This window comes from Protopterus annectens, chromosome 13.part0 (assembly GCF_019279795.1).
Source record: "Protopterus annectens isolate FY-2018-M chromosome 13.part0, PAN1.0, whole genome shotgun sequence".
NCBI classification, from domain to species: domain Eukaryota; kingdom Metazoa; phylum Chordata; order Ceratodontiformes; family Protopteridae; genus Protopterus; species Protopterus annectens.
In genome coordinates this window covers 1326291576-1326313718 of record NC_056747.1, presented here as the reverse complement: position 1 = coordinate 1326313718, position 22143 = coordinate 1326291576, and the positions used below count along the sequence as shown (strand labels likewise).

Below are 22143 nucleotides of genomic sequence, written 5' to 3'. Positions count from 1 at the left end.
CAGTGTGCTGTACAATCACAGCCCTTAAGGCGAAATAACATACCTAATACACTAGTAATAGGGGACTCTATAGTCAGGCATACTGACGTCCCACTCACTAGGCTGGACAAGCAGAAGGTTACTGTTAGCTGCCTGTCAGGAGCCAGAATCCGCCACATAACACAAGCACTCAGGTCACTCCTGAACAAGTACAAATATGACTCTGTCATTGTTCATGTTGTTGTGAATGACCTGAGATGTACCTCTCTGGACTACATGAAAAGAGACATGGAAGAGCTCTCTGATCATGTAGCCCAGGCTGGTATGACCCTGACCCTGAGTAGCATCCTGCCCTCACCAAGAATGATACCTCAGTATAAAGAAAAAATTATCAATTTCAACAATTGACTAAGCTTCTGGTGTCATTCAAAGGGGATCCAGTGTCTGTCAGCCTGGGACATCATGCTCGACAAGCCACGTTGCTTTGCAAGAGATGGCTTGCACCTGTTGGCCCTAGGCTTCGAATACTGACCAAGGCTCTTGCTACCCCCATAGTGCCTTTTTAGGCAAAGCTTAAAAGTCAAACCTACCTCCGTAACCAGCACAATTAACAAAAAAACTGAGGGTTATGCTACTCAACGCCAGGAGTTTAAATCTCAAAATGCACGCGCTCAAAGCACTCCTCAGTATGGAGAACGTTGACATCTGTGCAGTAACTGAAACCTGGTTCAAGGCTCCAGAGAGCACCCCAACACTACCGGGCTACAACTCATACCACATGTTTTGGCCACAGAACATGGACCGAAACACAAAAGGAGGGGGTGTATCCATATTCATCAAGGATACCTACGCCTCCAGGTTAGTGGCGCAGCATGATACCTCTGAGATCATCCATGTGCAACTAACATCGGGCAAATCTGCAATGCAAATTGTGGCCTGCTACAGATCACCCTCTATGACCCAGAACCACCAGTCCACCTTTCTGGAGACACTGGAAAACATGAAGGTCCTAACGAACACCCTGATATTGGGCAATTTCAAGTACCCTACCATACACTGGGAAAACTACTTGAGTACAAACTCCCAGGCCCAGCGCTTTCTGGAATTCATCAACTCAAATGCCCTGGATCAACTGATAAACTCTCCTACCAGAGGTGAAAACATATTGGACCTGGTCATCACTAACATGGGCGACAGGTGTTCCACAACAGAGGTCAACCCGTCACTGGTTAGATCAGACCATAAACTAATCACTCTGGACGTCCACACTCCACCACCACCACCAACTAAGGAAACCACAGTAAAAAACTTTTCTAAAGCAAACTTCACCTTACTTAAGACAAAGGTGGTAAGTTTCACAGCCCCCACGCTAAAGGATAAAGCTGCTCAAGATGCAGAAACCTTTACAAATGCACTCTATGAGCACCTACAAGGATGCATGGATCATGTCATCCCTAGCAAAACCAAGAATCACTCCTCTAAGAGAAGGAAACCAGTCTGGTGGACCCCTGCCATAAACAGGCTATACAATAGAAGGAGGAAACTAGTTCAGAAAAAAAGCAAATCCCAAGAAGGAAAGACATCCCTGATCAGTATCAGTAAGAAACTAAGGTCCCTCATGAAATCATCCAAGACTAACTTCGAAAGAAAAATAGCCAAGGATTCAAAAGATAACCACAAAGCCTTCTTTAGCTATGTGAAGAATCTAAGTGGCAACTCGCAGCTATGCACTGAACTAGTGCAAAATAGCACAAAATATACTGAACTTACTGATATTGCCAACATCTTGGCAGATAGATTCAGTGCAAACTTCACCCCCCTCTCATCCCCAAAAAGGCCCACAACAATACCAGAAAAGTGTAGTGTCCCAAAAATCACAGACGCACAGGTGAAAACAGCCCTTTCAAAAGCAAAAAACACAGTGTCAATGTGACCAAATGGTGTCCCAGGCTGTGTCTTGCATGAACTACAGAACGAACTAACCCCCCACCAAAACACGCTGTTCAACCTCAGCCTCTCCACAGGCTACATGCCCATAGAATGGCACACAGCAACAGTTATTCCTCTCCTCAAAGGACGGGCCACAGCTGACCCTGGTAACTATCGCCCCATAAGCCTGACTAGCCTGGTCTGCAAGGCTATGGAGTGCATCATCATGGAACTCATTAACAAAGACATTGGGAACCTCCAAACACTTGACCTGACCCAGTTCGGCTTTGTTAAGGGCAGATCATGCCCACTAAACCTGGTTGACTTTTTTGGGACAGTCACCAAGGCCATAGACAAGGGAAAGGTGGTTCACACAGCCTACCTTGACCTCGCCAAAGCTTTCGACACCATTACCCACTTGGGTATTACAGAAAAACTCACCAGCCTGAACATAAACCCCTACGTCATGAAATGGGTTGTCAACTGGCTTACAGACAGAACTCAGACGGTAAGAATAGCGGGCTCCAGGTCCAACTCTAAACCAGTCACAAGTGGTGTCCTGCAAGACTCGGTCCTGGGACCCCTACTGTTCGGCATATACTTCTCAGACGTACAGGCAAACACAGGAGGACTATGGGTAAACATGTTCACTGATGACTGCAAACTGGGAGCCTTAATTGACTCTCCGGCTGACATGGGCATACTCCAAAAGGGCCTTACTGAGACGGACACCTGGTGTCAAAGTCATGGCCTCAAGCTAAATGCCAAAAAATGCATAGTCATCCCATTTGGGAAAAACAAATCACCCACGAATTACCACATAGGTGGCAGCCCCCTTAATACAGAAGAGGTAATAAGAGATCTGGGGACCCAGGTAGATAGTAATCTCTCCTTTGACAATCATATTGCCAAAGTAGTTAGGAAATCCTTCTATGTGGCCCATCTAATTACTAAAGGGTTCGCATCTAGAAATAAAGAGGTTATAGTGCCCCTCTACTCGTCACTCATTAAACCCATCATAGAGTACAATGACCCATTTGGGATGTACCTCACAAGACACTTCCAACAGCTGGAAAGACCACAAAAGTACCTCTCCAAGAGGATTAATGGCTTCAAAAATATGTCCTATGCAGCCCGACTGAAAAAACTCTGGCTGTACTCAGTGGCATATTGCTTACTCAGAGGTGATCTCTGCCTGACTTACAAAGCCATGTCCAACTCAGAATTGATGGACATGTTCCACCTAACAAAATCCAAGTCACTGTGAGCCACATGCTCTAGTGAGCTAAACCTCGCCACAACAATAAATAGAACATGCTGGAGGGATAGATTCCTGTCTCAGAGACTCCCCATGCTTTGGAACAAAATTCCAAACTACATTAGGCAGAGCCCCTCACTAACCCTCTTCAAGAGAAACCTTAACAGTAAATACACTCCTGGGATCACTTCATTGGCTCTGCTTGACAGAGGATCAGTTAATTAATCAATGGGGTGGTGTAAGCCGACACACTCTGGCTAGGCTTATAAATGCCCTTGGGCAGATAGCCTAGTACCTACCTATGAACCTATGAACCTATATAAACAAAATGCATTTTTGTAATTACATTGACCAATGAGGTAAAACTGGTTGCCTTGACTGGATCTTGCTTCAGCTTCAGTGATGTTTTTTCAAGGTCCTCTTTGTCCTTCAGGTTTGTAAACCATCACGCCTTCTTCCTAACCTGACAATTTGTTCCCTTCAAATCCATTTGAATGAGCCCCAATGGCACTTGTGGAGGCCTCCTTTTTTACAGGGAATGTGTGTCTCATCAGTGCCAAACTCATGGCTCTAATGGATGACAGGGCAAGAGTAACCTATGGTCATCATCTATGCAGCTTGGATTTGTTCACCATACTTGACCACACTCCACTGACCCCTAGCTTCTTTGTCAGTGTGGTCTTCATTCCAGTGACCTAAGGAACTGGCATCATTCTCAGACCAGGGCTGTCCTCATTTTTCTGAAAACAGACCCTAGTTGTCCCTGGGTGAGGGAGACACATGAACAAATCTTAGCTATCAAATGATAACTTATCACTTTTCCCATCTGATATTGGGAGGGCTTTTTTCTGTTAGCCCACCTTCCAATGGCTGATGTGGATACTCATATAATTGTGGGGGAATATCCCCCCCCCATATATGCATGTTCCAACCCAATACCAGTGAAGGTTATCATAAATGGCTTGTTAGCACCAAACCATGTCCCACTGATTTTTCAATACCTCTAAGCCTCTTCTTGCTGGTGCTGAGAGAAGCAAACCACAGCCATCAGCCCTCACCTCCCCAGACAGGTAAACCTGATATATGCTCCTTTTCTCTCTTCTCTTCTCTTGCAACACCTGAGATAGTGATTTGTCATGAAATTTAAGTTGGATATCAAGATTAAGTAATCCGTGTTCCTTCCAACCTGGTGGTGATCAGATCCACTATTTCATCATTTCATTCTCGACATGTGATTACATATATTTTTAACAAATTAGTTCTAGAATACAGCTTTGCCTTTCAGCACTTGAAAATCTTTGATAGGTTCATAGGTTGGTACTGGGCTATCTGCCCGAAGGCATATATTAGCCCAGCCATGTTGTGCGGTATTCACCGCCCCTTTAGTAGTTCCCTAGACCCTTGTACTAGCAGCTAGTACCCCTGGCCCTTATCTAGTAATGATGTTTTTTAATATGGAGAAGAGTGATAGCCAAAGGAAGTTTAATAATTGTAGTTTAATTCCTTGCATACCTACTTCTAGGCCATCATTTTTCCAAAGGGCTCTAACTTTAGAGTTATTTTTATTTATTTTATTTTTTTATTTATATTTGTTTAACACAGTAGTGCACTGATCAATATTGACCAATTTCAGGCTTAACCAGGGTAAAATATAAAATATTTCACAAACAAAAATACAGAAATGTAATGCATAACAGAATAATTCAGACTAATTACATAGAAAAGACTGTGTGGCGGCCACGGTGGTGCAGCGGTTAGCATTGCCGCCTCACAGCAAGAGGTTCTCAGGTTCGATTCTCAGCTGGGGTGCCTTCTGTGCAGAGTCTGCATGTCCTCCCTGTGGTCGCGTGGGTTTCCTCCGGGTGCTCTGGTTTCCTCCCACATCCCAAAGACATGCTGTAGGTGGATTGGACACTCCAAATTGGCCCTAGGTGTGAGTGTGTGCATGCGTGTACCTTCTGTAGAAGGTTGGGTGCCGGGCTGGCACCTCGGTACCGTAAAACTACACTGCCAATCATGAGCGGACAGGTGATCCACTGTGGCGACCCCTAACAGGGAAAAAGCCAGAAGAAGAAGACATAGAAAAGACTGTGTATATACATTCTACTGAACAAGCACAGTACAATGTACAATCAAGCAGAGTGTAAAGTCATATATATGCATTAGCTTCTAAAGTGGGTCATACTTCAGTAAATCTTGAGAGAGGACATCAGACATGGAGAGGAGATGTGTACTGTTTGTGTTAGAAAATATGTCTTGTGTTGAACTGGGAGCATTTGGCTTGGATGACAAAGTACTTTTTGAGCTGCATTCTGAATTTGGAATAGGTATTGATTTCCTTTAGGTCAACGGGGAGATCTTGACTAAAAGTATGTGCTTGAGAGGAGAAAACACGTGCATTGCTGTGGAGCTTGGTTCTAGGGGTAATGAGAATTGGTATGGCTTGTGAATAATGTCTTGGGTTGTAATAAATGTCTTAGAAAGTCACCTGGTAACTTGTATATGTAAATTGAGCTTTCCTAAGATGTCATGTGATGTGCCTGCATTCATTTGAAGTTGCAAAAATCAGGGAAGACTTAGGTTCATAGGTCAGTACTAGGTTAACTGCCCTTGTGGGCCATTTTAAGCCTAGCCAATTAGCCTATTTTGGTGTTTAAAATGAAACTTTCCTGTTGGAGTTTAGATAGACCTCATACTTTCCAAGATCTAGATTTATATATTACTCTAGGGATATTTACTAGATCAGAAAATAGATATTTGGAGGGGCCTATGTGTTGGGATAAAGCATTTAGGAGCTGCTTTGACTCTTGGGCTCTATTCTTCCCATGGAAAGGCATTGGTCATTTCTGGCCAGTCCAGATGGTAAGCATGACTCAACAAATGCTCAAGTATTACTAAAGAAGAAAATCTAGGAAGTGAGGGTTTACGAATTAAGCATGGACTATGTTTTGCTGCTAGTCCCCAGTGGATGGTTAGTGGTTCAGTTGTCTTCTGTAGAAATCTCTACTAAGTATGTTTTCCAAAAAGGTATGCTACCCAGTTGAGTTTATCATACCTTTATAAATAGCTGTGTTTGCAAAACTTGCCAAATTATTCATCCTTTAAAATAAGCTATGTATTGTTGAATTTGTCCAGTCTTATAATGAGCTGTGCTGATATATGATGCCCTTGCTGTATGCATAACAGGCCTCTATTTTATATATATATATATATATATATATATATATATATATATATATATATATATATATATATATACAGTCTTTGGTTTTGCCTATTGGGCCATTTAGAGTGACATTTTGGTAATGTGTTCATTTTGCAGGCACAGCAACATGGAAGTAAAATGATGCAAATTATTTTATTTGTTGGAAAGATGTATAGACCAATGGGTAAAGTTAGTTTTATAATTGTATATGGTTACAAGGATGTTTCCATCTTCAAAGGAAGAACTAATACAGAAAACTGCAGTCATGAGAAATCATCAAAGCCAAGAGGCTTTATATAAGTGAGGGTACATAGGAGAAAGGGCATATAATATAACAACACAAAGGGAGAAAGGGCATGTAGTATAACAACACAAAACTTGAGAAGCTTGAAGTATAACAAGTAGAACAGGAGAAAGATTTATATGGAAAGCCCTAACCTGACAGTTCTTGGAAAAAAACAAAAAAGATTATGACACAAAACATAGAAAAAGTCCCATTTAAAGAAGAGGGCAGCCGAGTTTCAGAACTATGCAAAAGCTTTAGGCATGACATGAGATGATAGATGTACTATGTTATTGTTTCACATGGGCAAAGAGAAGGTATTTGACATATATGAAGCCACAGCAGGTTGAAATGACAGGTCTGAATATATGCTAGATAGCAAATTTAGATCAACAAAATTAAGATATGAAATATATAAGTGCAGAAGGTAATGCATAAAGAAGACACACCACATAGATATATTGTAGTAGGTTGACAGCACTATCTAGACACTGTAAGTTCTCAGTTATTAATAGAGAAATAAATATACAGGAAATTACCCTTACTAACACAAATGGTTTACAAAATGAATGGATGGATGGAAGGAAGACGGACGGTGGATAAAGGTATACATACTACAGTCACAGGACTTCCACTGTTAAAGCACTACATGATCAAATGATTGAGAAATGACCTTAGACAAGCTCTCAAAGTATGCCAGGTCCCTTACTAGTTCAGAAATGTAGCAAAGGAACCTGAGGAAATGTAACAATAATGAAGTTAATGCAACAAGAAAGAGATAGCTAAGAAAGAGCAACAAAATAAAGTGAGCAAAGAGGCATGTATAAACGCCACAGCAAAATAAATAATGCTACAAACAACAGCTCATATACTCTTATAAAAATACTCATAAAGGACTATGCCATACTTTAGAAAACATTTCGTCTTAATGAACAAAGTATAATTTTATTGCATAATGCAAATGCATAAGTATAAGAAATAAGCAATGATACAGAGAGAACACATTTTGAAGGCAAGGAACTATTAACAAAAAACTATGGGCACTCATAAAATCGTCTAAGGCCAGCTTAGAGAAAAAAATTGCACAGGACACTAAGGATAATCACAAGGCTTTCTTTAGTTATGTTAGGAACCTGGGTGGAAATTCCCAGATATGCTCAGAATTAGTCCAAAATGACAAAAAATACACTGAACCCACAGACATTGCCAACATCCTAGCTGACAGGTTCAGCGCAAACCCCCCCTCCCCACCAAAAGGGCAAATATCTATCCTAGCAGAGTGTTGCCCTCCTGACATCTCAGATGCTCAGGTAAGAGCCGCCCTCTCAAAAGCAAAAAACACAGCATCAATGGGACCAGACGGTGTCCCAGGCTGTGTCCTACATGAACTCCAAGAAGAGCTAAACCCAATCATAAAACTACTGTTCAATCTCAGCCTTACTACAGGATATGTACCCAAAGAGTGGCGTACAGCAACAGTGGTCCCTCTCCACAAAGGTGGTGCCTCAACGGATCCTGGAAACTATCGCCCCATAAGCCTGACTAGCTTGGTCTGCAAAGCTATGGAAAGGATCAACATGGACCTCATAAATAAAGATATTGGGGACTTACAGACACTGGATCCTACCCAGTTCGGCTTTGTTAAGGGCAGATCCTGCCTCTTAAACCTGGTCGATTTCTTTCAAACAGTCACCAAGGCCATTGACGAGGGGAAAGTGGTCCACACAGCCTACCTGGACCTCGCAAAAGCCTTCGATAAAATACCCCACTTGGGCATTATAGATAAGCTCGCCAGCTTAAATATAAACCCCTATGTCACTAGATGGGTTGCAAACTGGCTCAAGGACAGAACTCACATGGTTAGAATTGCTGGAGCCATGTCAGACTCCAAACCAGTTACAAGTGGCGTCCCACAAGGCTCAGTCCTGGGACCTCTCTTGTTCGGTATATATTTCTCGGAGGTACAGGCCAACACGGAAGGACTGTGGCTGACCAAGTTCGCAGATGACTGCAAACTGGGCGCCATAATAGACTCTCCAGCCGACACAAGCATCCTCCAGAAGGGCCTCATAGAAACAGACAACTGGTGTCAGAGTCATGGCCTCAAGCTAAACGCCAAAAAGTGTATAGTCATCCCCTTTGGCAAAAACAAAGTGCCCACAAATTACCACACAGGTGGTAATCCATTAAGTACGGAAGAAGTAATTAGGGACCTGGGGACCCAAGTTGATAGCAATCTCTCATTTGACAACCACGTGGCCAAAGTGGTTAGAAAAACATTTTATGTAGCCCACCTAATCATGAAGGGATTCACATCTAGATCAGGGGAGGTCATCATGCCTCTTTACTCATCCCTCATCAGGCCCATAATTGAGTACAATGCCCCTTTTGGGATGTACCTTACCAGACACCTGCAGCAACTGGAAAGACCCCAAAAGTACCTCACCAAGAGGATGAAAGGGCTCAAACAGATGCCATATGCTGCCCGGTTAAAGAAACTCCAGCTCTACTCAGTGGCATACTGCCTGCTCAGAGGCAATCTGTGCCTGATGTATAAAGCCATGTCCAACCCGGAATTAATGGACATGCTGCAATTCAGAAAATCCAAATCCCACCGAGCTACGCGCTCGAGAGACTTGAACCTCAGCACTGAAATAAATAGGACATGCTGGAAGGACAGATTCATAACCCAGAGGCTCCCTTCACTCTGGAATAAAATCCCAGTCCAGGTTAGGCAGAGTCCCTCATTGACTCTCTTCAAGAGGAATCTTGATGAGTAGATGGGAGATCGTAGGTTTACCCCAGGTATCACTTCTGTGTCACTGTTAGACAGAGGCACAGTATACTAACCTCGAAAAAGGGCATAGCAAAATTAATTTAAAATGGGTGGCGAAAGCCAAACACACTCTGGCTAGGCTTATAAATGCCCTAGGGCAGATAGCCTATGAACCTATGAACCTATAAGAAAGACGGAAGTGGCAGAACATATAGGAAGTATGACACACAGCAGGAAAAAAGACACAGAAAGAAAGAAATTTGACTGGAGGAAGGTAAGAATTGCATACATAAGATAAGTACAAATGACAATTCAGAAAAAAAAAACAGAAACATAGTGACTGTACTAATCATAAAAGTAAAAATGTTTAAAGAAAAACATCATTGATGAACACAATAACAAATTAAATACAAAACGTCAAAGCCAGAATAATGCTAAGCCTGAAGAAAGATTTATTCCTACTGTTAAAAAAGAACATTTCCAATCAAAGCTGGTTTCAAAATTTCAAGATGACTTTTAAAAATACATTTGCAGTATAAGAAATTTGCTTATCCATTAACATAATGCGCGGTATTCAGTCGGTATTCATAGTCACTTGCGCAAACACAATAAGGGTATTCCTGATGCTTATTAATGAGCATAGCGAAGGCGTGATTCATAGAGGTCATTTACGCTAATATGCGAGGCCTGAAAAATATCGAGATGCAAATGAGAAACATTGTAAAGCATTGTATGCTAATGGGGTGGTCTTGCAATTCATAGTCCAGCATCCCTGTCGTACATACATCTATTGTGCAGTGCATCTCCTTTGATATTGGAGTTGCAATCTACAAACTTGTTTGTCCAACTATACATAAGCACTTCCTGGACATGCAAATGAATTTCCCCTGTCAATCCCTTCATTAGTTTGTACTAAGTATGCACAGTCACTGAAATGATACAATAAATTATTTTGCCTAGCAATCACTTCAGCAATCTGACCATGTATACACAAGCAATTCCCCGTCACAGAAATGAATTATTTCCCTTAGCAGCCCCTTCAGTAGCATTTCTTAGTATGCACAAGCACTGAAATGAAGCATTCACTCAAGTGACCCCTTCAGTTAAATGTCCAGGTATGTACAACCTCTGAAATGAAACATTTACCCAAGCAACCCATTCTGTAACATGTCCAACTATGCACAAGAATTGAAATGAAATATTCACCCAAGACCCCTTCAGTAATATGTCCATGTATGCAGAAGCACCAAAATGAAACATGTACCTAAGCAATCTCTTGAGTTACATGCCCCTGTCCTGTATATCTGTCCAGGTTTGCAAAAGCACCAACTCAGCTGCCCTCACATCTCCATATTCTGACTAAAACCTGCTGCTTTCTGGAGTAACTTCAGGGCAATTTACACACTTTGTATGCAAGTGAGTTAATTACAGATTTATGTCTATGAATTGAACTCATGTGAATATGTGTAAAACCCCTTAACAGCATAGTAGCTGTCCGCCTATTGCTTATGCATTAGTCATGTTATACATACATGGGGGAGTGTTCACAAAAAGTCCTCTGCATTTTGATAGACATCCTGACAGTCCTGGATTTGCATAACTTCATAGCAACACTCTACATGGATCATTGCTATGAAATTGCAAAACCCTGGACTATGAATACCACCCATATTCTGTAGTGTTAAATTTGTCCTGTCGTACTTTTTTATAAAATCTATGAAGAGGTCTACTCATTTGTGTAATGTTTTCAGTGTGTGCACCAGAGACTTCCATTTGTGTCTGTAGAATTGCCCTGCTGAACCAAATTTTGTCAGCTAGAGTGATCTGTCCATCTCTAGCTCTATTCACATGACAGCAATGATAAACCTTACAGAGAACATTCATATATTGTTACTTCTCTGTCAGTTATGGCCTTGCCTGTTTTTTTTACATGTTGTTCGATTCCAGGCTGGAGTGTGGGGAGTGCCTTCTGTGTGGAGTCTGCATGTCCTCCCTGCGGTTGGACGGGCATTCGAAAGACATGCATAAATGGGCGTGCCTTCGTTGAAGGTTGGGCATCGAGCTGGCACCTCGGCGTTCGTCAAAATCTACTGCCAATCATTAGCGGACCCGAGTTCCGCTGTGGTGACCCCTAACCGGGAAAAGCCGAAAGACAACATCAACAACTAGTTATGTTAGTTCATCTTCTTGAAACCCCTACTTATTTAGGGGATTCTTACTGTCAATCAACAGAGATAATGAATTATAAAATTAATTAAAGTAAGTGCCAAACTTACAAAGTAATATCTCATAAAGGTAGAATATACAAAACAAAATAAACATTTTAAAGAAATGTATACAAAGAAAAGCAGGCAAAGAACATTTCATCAAATGCAGAACAATCAAAAAAGTAAATATGTAAGAAAAATAGAAAGGGCCTAAAGAATACCAAACAAAAAATGCAACGGAAAAAATCATTTAAGAATGTTATAAGGATTTGTGGAAGAAATAGTGCAAAAATCTTAACTGATGCTGGAATGATAGGTTATCAGTAACACTGAAGAAACATTTGCCATCATTATAGACTATATCAAAACGTCTTTGGGAGGCTAGACTGTAAAGAAAAGAATAGCTTAGTAAAAATGTAGAAAGAGAAGCAACAGAAATTACTAGAAGAATGTCTAGAAAATAGATGGCACAAATGAAAGATATGACCCGTCAAGAAAACAACATTACTTCCTAAATAATGATTGGATGGTTGGAGGAATCCATAACAGAAATTCTCCTTAATCTGTTCATTTCCAACTAAAGGATATACTAGCCCTACTGACTGGAAAAGAGCAACTGTAATACCAAAATGCAAAGGGAGGAATAATCGAAGGTGCGTTTAGCACAACAGAAAAGCTTCTTGTAAATTAGTGTCAGTTATAAAGGTACAGAAGCACAGAACAATATGGGTAGTTAGAATAAGATCAATATGTTAAATCTGTGCGGAGATCAAGTATTTCAAAAGTCTATCCTTTCACAGGTTCAGGACTTGCTGAAATTAATGAGGGGCTTAGGTAGACCCAAGATATCATCATCGCCATCACCATCATCATCGGCCCCATTTTCTATGTGGGGTGGGGGTATCGTGTTAATTGTCACCATCTCTCTCGATTCAGTGCCACACTCCTGCCTTCTTTGAAATTCATGCCTGACTGTTGCAGATCTTCTCTCACACAATCCATCCACCTCTTTGCTGGATGTCCTCACTTCCTCTTACCTTCTTCCTGTCTGTCTCAAATCTTCCTCACCAGATCATCTTCTGCTTTTCTGCACATGGCCAACCCACTGCAATCTGTTCTCTTTGATCTTTTCGATAATCGGAGCTACTTTTGCTTCTGCTCTTATGTCCTCATTTCTTCATCTGTCCCACAGTGTGCATCCTACCACCTGTCTCAGGCACTTCATCTCCCTCACCTGTAGCTTCCTCTTCTACTCTGCCTTTATTGTCCAGATTCTGTACCATACAGAGTACTGGTCACACCACTGTCTTCTACACCTTTCTTTTCAGTTTCTTTGACATTCTTCTGTCATAGACTACACCTGAGACTCTATGCCAGTTGTCTGCAGCTCCACTGATTCTAGCCTTGACCTCTTTATTCAGATTTCCCTCTCCTCAACCACCCCTCTAAGATACGTGAAGCTGTTAACCTGTTCCACTATCTTCCCTTCTATTTCAAATCTCAGCTTCTTCAAATTTCCCTAATTTGCTACCCTTACCCAGTGTCTTATCTGTCCTTAGGTTCATCCCATGTGCCTTCAGTTTTGCATTCCATTCTCCTATCCTTTGCTGAAGTTCTTGCTCAGAGTCTGCCTGTAATGCCACATCATCTGCATACAGTAACCTTGTTGATCTGTCCCCTCCGACCTGTTTGCTAATGTAGTCCATCACCAGTATGAACAGCAGTGGGCTCAGAGCTGAACCCTGATGTACACCCACTCCCACTGGGAACCTCTCTGTGAGACCAAACTCTGTTCATACTCAAGTCATTGGGTCCTTGTACATAGCCCGCACTCATTGTTTCTGGGACTTTGAACCACCACAGGACTGCCCAAATCAGCTTCCTTGAGACCTTGTCATATACTTTCTCCAAGTCTAGAAATGCCCATTTGGACTCTCCTCATCCCTGACATGGTTAGCGATGCTAAACTGATAAATAAATTAAGGGTGCTTGACACTAGCTGGTATATTTTGGCACAGATTTTTTTTTATAAAGATATGGGTAACATTTAGAAAAATGATGCTATTTGGGTAAAGGAAAACCATGTTATTCTCTTCTGGAATCATTTTTTCTCTCACATATTTGAATTACCACAAAGACAAAGTGGATAAAATACATAGATGGTTTTAAGACCACATTAGTATTAAAATCAAACTTGATACTGACACAGTACAGTCATCATCGGAAAATGCATTGCTTTGCATTGCTCTGGGAAAATAAAACTGAAACATCTTAAGAAAATAAGAGTTGGATCAAAAATATCTTGAAAAATAATAAAACGGGAAGAAGAAAGGGAAATAAACTGACTATCATACAAATCTGTCAATAAAAGGTGATACCCAGATGTCGTCTGACATTCCTGTGAATGCCGCATTTGTCTTTTGGAAGAAAGCATTGCAAGGTGAAAGGATGATTATACCATGACCCCCCATTAATATTCTAAAACGTGCATGCTGATTGGCCAGCGTGCACGTTGTAAATCGACTTATACTAATGGAAAAAGGTCCGGTCACCCGGACTTTTTCCATTAGTATAAGTCTTTTTTAAAACACTGTCTCGCTATGTTAAAGGAGTTTAACATAGCGACACAGGTTTAAAAAAAGCAACGGAGATGTCCCTTGCTTTTTTTAAAGCTGTCTCGCTATGTTAAACTCCTTTAACATAGCGACACAGTGTGTAAAAAGCAACGGAGATCTTGCTTTCTCCGTTGCTTTTTTCAAAACTGTCTCGCTATGTTAAATGGGTTTAACATAGCGAGACAGCTTTAAAATAAGCAACGGAGATTCTCCGTTGCTTTTTTTAAAGCTGTCTCGCTATGTTAAACCCATTTAACATAGCAAAACAGTAAAAAGCAACGGAGAAGATCTCCGTTGCTTTTGCCCAACTCTGATGTACTGCGTAGGCTTATGCATGCGCAGTACATCAGAACTGCCGCGGATAACAGACAGCGGCGGAAGGGCAGCAAGGAGGCATTATACAATGCCATTATTTAAGAAAAGTAATTATTATTTTTCTTAAATAATGTCATTGTATAATAGCAATAACCCACTTCTGGGTGTGGGTAATGCTGGATTTACCCACACCCAGGCGTGGGTTATTGCTATAATATTTAAATGTGTTACTTTAAGGTGCATTATCATCTTAATAAGTCTGTTTTATAGTTTGATTAGAATCAAGGTATCCACTTGATGATTGATCAGTTTGGTCTCCAAACAAAAACATATTTAGCAAAACAAGAGAGTGCTGAAATAGCTCAGCTGAAAATTTAAAGGTCACAGGTTGAATCCCAGCTTTTGGCAGGGAAGCCTTTGTCTAGCAGCTGGTGCAGAGAATTAAGGCTGTGAGATGTTACTGAGCTGGTTCTTGTGTTACACAGTTAGATTCCAACAACCTTCAGTTTACTATTGTGTGAGCAAGTCAGTCAACCAGACAGTACTTTGGTGCAATTAGGAATTTGCTGTCAAGACAGATGGAGAACCAACAGTATATCAAAAATAAGCACATAATAAAAAATATAAAATCAATTGTGAAGCTCTTTCATCTTGGTAAATACAAGACTCCACCAGAACACATAATTCAAGTATTGTACCTTGTTTAAATAACCTCATTAACCATATACACACTTAAAGCAACATCCCAACTAATGTAAAAATGAATGGCTGAAAGAAATATGTTTAACTAAACCAAAACCTATGAATCAATAATTGTTAAATTGATAAAATTAGTAAAATAACATAGTACATGTACAAAGATAAATATGAGCATTAATACTGTTTTCATTAAAGCTTTGCTGCTCTTAATGTCAATACAGAAAAAACAGATATGTTCTCATTAATCGCTAGTGGGATTTCTTTGTATTTGAGTCTCATTTACCAATCTCCTCTTCTCATAAATATGTTAATTTTTTTCTATAACACAAATTTGAACTTGTCAAACTCTACACGTTTCACTATGTTTAAATAAAACATTGTTGGCATATTTTTCTGGAAATGTCATATATATGTTCATATATTAATTTCCTAAACACTGTTTTCCCAATGTGAAAACTGGGATGTGTGGAACATTTTGTTATATATACAACAGCTTTTCTTGAGCAATTCCCATCCTGTAATTTAAGTGAAGTGCCATAATCCAGCACTAACCTAATACTGTCCCCCTCATACATAAATAGGTTCTGCATCCGTCCTGACAGCATCACACACACATTTCTTTGGTTCATAGTTTGGCAATGTGTGGAACTTCTTTCTTGTTGGGTGACCAATTAGGAATTTGGGTTTGGCTCATTAATGGTCTCCTGGACTGCAGACCTGGCAAATACCTATGACTAAATCCAACAAAAGTGTACCAAGAACATTAGGAACTCTGAAAACCTGAATGTTATAAACAAATTAAACATTTGGATGCATAGACCATGGCATAAAGAAGAACACTGGTATTTAAATTCATAGGACACAAAAAGTTAAGAAAAAAATATGCATGATACATAATTTTGGAATCTGTTAAGTATAGGCTCATAGGTTCATAGATTAGTACTAGGCTAACTGCCCTTGCTAGCCATTTTAAGCCTAGCCAATTATCCTTTGTGAGACTCAAACCCTGCACCTTGTGTTTGTAAGGCAAACACCTTAACCATTAGCCATCCTCCCAACTATATACATCTGAGAAGTATCTCTTTCTGATTACAAAGACCTAAATGTAAAGTAAATATGGCGTAATGGTTAAGGTGTTTATCTTAGAAACAGAAGGTACAGGGTTTGATTCTCACAGTGGGGGTAATTGGCTAGGCTTAAAATGGTCCATAAGGGCAGTTAGCCTAGTAATAATCTATGAATATGGGTTAGAATTATTACATCAAGAGCAATTTTGTTAACTAAGACAGCTCATCAAGGCTGCTCCCTACAAAATGGTATAGTCCAGGGATTACTGAAGGGGCCATATCCCAAACAATGGAGAGTCACATCCCCAACCCCTTCCATAAACAGACTAACTACAACATAATGTCACTTTATAGAAAGAGGGCAATTTTCACAAGGAGTTCTTCTTGAAGCAATTATTCCCAGTTAGAAAAATATTTCCATAAACATCTGGAAATATTGGTTCAGTGGCAGAAAGATGTGATACTGGGAACCGTTATCAAAGTGCATCAAAAACACAGCAAATCTGATAGAATTCAAACTTCAATTAGATTAACATTTCAAAGAAAAGATTTACACTGTAGAGCAAAAAGAGTTTAGGAAAAGGTATAGTTTATGTTATCAAAACTGCATCCTGAAACCAGTTATCTATAAATGTTGGAATTAGTACCTGAGCAAGTTTGTCAAGAATGACAGACTAATTGCAATTATAAATTATTGATTGTGCTGCATTTAGTCATTATATTTTCTTTAAGCATAACATTTATTGATATTGGGAAAGTGTAAGAGTAATAGTGAGAACTTATCACAACTTTTTTTATTATTAGGACAGTGTAATAGTGAGCACAGATACAATATCTGATGTTATCAGGAGAATATAATAGTGAGCATATGTATAGCATTTAATGTTATCGGGACCGTGTAATCGTGAGCTTTCATATAACAGCTGATGTTATCAGGGCAATATAATAATGAACACTCTTATCATAACATTTAATGTTATCACAACAGTGTAGTAGTGACCACTCATACCGTAACATTTGACATTATCAGTTCAATATAATAGTGAGCATTCATATAACATTTAATGTAATCAGGACACTATTAGAGAGCACTCATAACATCTGATGTTAACAGGACAGTGTAATAGTGTGTACTTTGAGCACAAAATTTCTTGTTTTCTTCTTGCATACCTGTTGCTTTGCAGGTCTTGCCATCTGGTTCCAGGGTGTATCCCCAATCACAGAAACAGCGGTATGTCCCTCGTTCATTGAAGCATTCCTGACTACAGCTTCCTGGAATCGCACACTCGTCTATATCATCACAAGTCTTAGAGTCATTCAGCAGCTGATATCCAGGTGGACATGTGCACTGAGCACCAAAAGGGCCCTGGATGCATCCGTCTGTGCAGCCTCCATTGTTCAAACTGCAGTCATCTTCATCTGTTACACAGTTTGGAGTAAATAACATTGGTTATTATAGACCTATGGCCAGCATAGTGACAACATTTATTAATGATATACAGTACCTCTAAATATATCTATCTATATTTATCTATCTATCTAGCCATGGTTGAAATGCATCAGTTCGACTGACACTTATGTGAAAAGATACTTTCAAAGTTTCTTAATGTCACTATTTTTTTTTACCAAATCTACAATGCCAAAACTCTCTTCCTGTTCTACGTCCCAGATGATAAATAGGTTTTCATGCACAACTCCCACAAATATCGAATGCTGAACACCAGTTTTACCATGTTCAACATTAGGGAGAAAAGTGTTTTAAATTTCGACATTTAAGTTTGGCAATCCAAAAACTCGCATAAATGCATTTCAACCATTTGATGATAAACCATAGTCTATGTATACTATTATATATACACAAGAGGTAACTTCAAGGCAGATGTGAGGAACTTCAGTCATAAAAGATTATGTTATATAGCAATGAAACTGTCTTTTACCATTTACTGTTTGCAGTGGTCACCCTTATGAATGCAAGTGATAACAGAATTGTGGGAAACAGTGCTGCTGCTGCTCTTAGATGTGTAACATAATGAAAACAAAGCAATTCCTGAGTGCAGTATGACATAGACAAACACATTAAGGCTGTCAGCACTGCCTCTGTATTTGAGCTGAGGAAAAAGCAATAGGTTATTAATGGTCGTATACAGTAGCCAACTATTCCTCAATAAGAGAAGCAACTCTGTCAGCGTTTTGATTTTATGACTATACATCTAAAAAGAGATGCAGTAGGTGTGTGTGTGTGTGTGTGTGTGTGTGTGTGTGTGTGTGTGTGTGTGTGTGTGTGTGTGTGTGTGTGTGTGTGCGTGTGTGCCTTCTGTGAAGGTTGGGCACTGGACTGGCAACTCAACACCATAAACCCTACTGACAATCAGTCTGCGGACTGGTGATCTGCTGTGGTGACCCCTAAAGGGAGAAGGTGAAAGACATTACTTTTTAATATACATCTGAACTCTATCATATGTGCTTCCCTGCTCAGTTTTAATATACATACATATTTTTTAATCTGGAAGGCCATAACATCACAGACAAAGTGTCACTGTCATATTTAGGGTACATCTAACATGGAAACATAACTAATGCATCTTTGACATAAAATAAACTTTTTATTAAAAAAGCAGTGTGTTAGGAGCAGTATGTCTTCCTCAGCCTATATGTCCCCTTATTAGAGCTGCTAGATACCTTGTAACAGTTGTATGTAGCCATTAGATACATTGTAACAGTTGTATGCACCCATGTTTCAACTTTGTATTTACAGCTGTTAAAGGAATTGCTATAATGTGCTATAATTAACGTATCCCAGAGTTAATCTTTCTAACTATGATATCATCTAGATATTGTTTAGTGTTCACAAATCCTTCCCTACCTTTCAGCTTCTGGGGTCCCCCAGGGATCTAGCCTTGGCCCCCTTCTATTCAATATCTTTACTAACAATCTCTACTCTGCTTGCAACCACTTTACTCTCATCCAATATGCAGATGACTCCACCCTCGTCACCTCCACTAATAACATATCTCATCTCCTTTCCCTTATTCAAAACACATTTAACTCCATTGAAAAATGGCTTAATGAAAACCAGCTTATCCTAAACCCCAAGAGAACCAAACTCTTACTCTTCCTACCTAAATCACTCTCTGACCACAAGTCTTCCTTTTCCATCTCCTCACTAGATAACGGGTCTATATTAGAACACCGAACATTCAAAATGTCGAGTGTTCTAATATCGAACCCTATGAATCGAAAATTTAAAACACTGAACATTCAGAACAGCGAATTTTTTTTCCTAGGGAAAAAAGTTGCTGTTCCAAAACACATACACACAACACAAGCACACCAAACAAACAGCAATCCACACACATACACCTAAACTCTAACACCTAACCCCACACTAAACTATAAATACACCACTAACTATCCACTTACCTTAACCCAAACCCTAGCCCTAAGGTCCGTCACTATCGCACAGTCACCTCACCCGCGCCCTAACCCTAACTCACCTACCCCACCCTAACCCTCACGTCCACACAATCGCACACATACCTAACCCGCGCTCTAACCCTAACTCACCTAACCTGCCCTAACCCTCATGTCCACACAATTGCACACATACCTAACCCGTGCCCTAACCCTAACTCATCTAACCCGTCCTAACCCTCACATCCACACAATTGCACACTTACCTGAACCTGACCTGTAACTTTCCACCACAGCGCTGAAAATACCGAAGCAACAGAAATGGACAACCAAATTCTTTCCCTAGGAAAAAATTTGGTTTTCTGTTTTTTTGATCTTTTAAAATGGGTCAATATTAGAACACTCAAAATTTTGAATGTTCGGTGTTCTAATATAGACCCTAGATAACACCATCATCATAGCTTACCCTCAAACAAAACTCCTCGGCACTATAACAGATGACCAGCTTAAATATGACCAGCATATTCACCAATGTATCAGAGATGCATCAAAAATTAGGATTACTGTATCATAACAAAAAATTCCTTAACCCTGAAGCTAAACTATCCCTAGCTAGAGCTTTCCTACTACCTGTCCTCCTTTATGCTGCTCCCATACTCACAAACCTACAATCCACATTAATCTCACAACTAGAACAAACCAATAATAAAATCATCAGATTTGCAACAAACCGACCCCACAGATCTTGCCATTGCATAGTATTAAAACAACTGCAGTGGCCTGAATTCTCCCAACTCCTTCTAGCACAAGTACAAATCGCCCACACCATCCTGTAGAAACCTACTGTTTGCCCCTCCCTCTCCTCTCTTGTCTCCTTCTACACCACCACCAGATCACTTAGAAGCTCGGAGCAACAACTCCTTCACATACATGAACCCAACAGAAACATAGGTAAACTTCTCTACAACTACAATGTGTCTTTAGCCTGGAATAAACTTCCAAACTCCATTAGAAGCACCTCAAACACTACTCTATTCAAAAAGCAACTAAACACTTTCTCCTAAGCTCACGGATCTGTCCTTGCCAGGATCCTACCTAACCACTTCCATCCTTCCAACCTTACCTCATAACTTTTTTCTCTCCTTCTATGATCAACATCACAGCTACTTGTCCATTCAAACTGCCTCTATTCTGTAGTTTCTCGATACGAGTAATATTTCATCCTTTCATCCACTGCTTTTTCTTTCTATTAAACAATATGACTGTGTACGTATGTATTCTATGCTATGTATTTAATTTGCATATTACCTGATATTTTACAGATGTTCTCAGAGGTCATTAACTTATACCTTGGGGGTGAGCCATGGCGTCCCTTAGGGCTGCTTTGTCCTTAGCCATGTAAGCTGCATTTCTCACCATCAGGTGCTCATATACATTGGGGGTAAACCATGGCTTCCCTTAGGGCTGCTGTGTCCTTAGCCCTGTAAGCTGCATTTCTCACCATCAGGTGCTCATATACCTTGGGGGTGAGCCATGGCTTCCCTTAGGGCTGCTGTGTCCTTAGCCCTGTAAGCTGCATTTCTCACCATCAGGTGCTCATATACCTTGGGGGTGAGCCATGGCTTCCCTTAGGGCTGCTGTATCCTTAGCCCTGTAAGCTGCATTTGTCACCTTCAGAAACCCATATACCTTGGGGTGAGCCATGGCTTCCCTTAGGGCTGCTTTTTCCTTAGCCCTGTTGTGCATTTCTCACCTTCAGAAGCCCATATACCTTGGGGTGAACCATGGCTTCCCTTAGGGCTGCTTTGTTCTTAGCCTTGTAAGCTGCATTTCTCACCTTCAGGAGCCCATATACCTTGGAGGTGAGCCATGGCTTCTGGTTAGCTCTGATAGTGATGCTCTCATATACCTTGGGGGGGGTGGGGTGGGGGGTGAGCCATGGCTTCGGGGTAGCTCTGATAGTGATGCTCTTGCTGCTTGTTACTTCATTAACGCAGTTTGAAATGTATGACATCACAACCTCTGTGTATTCATCTTTGTTCAGATGCTGATTCCCTGTGGCTGCCTTCTTGAACATATCCCAGTTTATTCTTTCTAAGCAGTCTTGGAGGGCCTCCATGGCTCCCTTTGGCCAGACCCTAATTTGTTTTTTCATGGGTTTCTCTCTAATCAGTGCTGGTTTGTAGGCTGCTGATAGCAAGATTGTATAATGGTCAGAATTTTCCATTTGTGGAAGTTGCACTACCTTGTAGGCTTTCTTTAAGTTTGTATAAACCTTGTCCAGGATATTACCCCCACCTAGTGGAATGTCCACATACCGATGGTAGTGTGGGAGTACTTCATTCAGATCTGCTTTATTAACGTCACCAGCTGCCATGTGTACAGTCAAGATATTTGCT

At 40.5% G+C, this 22143-nt stretch overlaps 1 protein-coding gene across 1 annotated transcript in view; it reads right to left on the bottom strand.

The window, feature by feature from the left end:
• LOC122788060 (low-density lipoprotein receptor-related protein 2-like) overlaps positions 1 to 22143 on the bottom strand; it is a 1238079-nt gene that overhangs the window by 806376 nt on the left and 409560 nt on the right. Inside the window, exon 27 of the mRNA XM_044054982.1 lies at positions 17504 to 17752. Coding sequence (XP_043910917.1) covers positions 17504 to 17752 — 249 coding nt within the window. The remainder of the gene's footprint in view (positions 1 to 17503; positions 17753 to 22143) is intronic.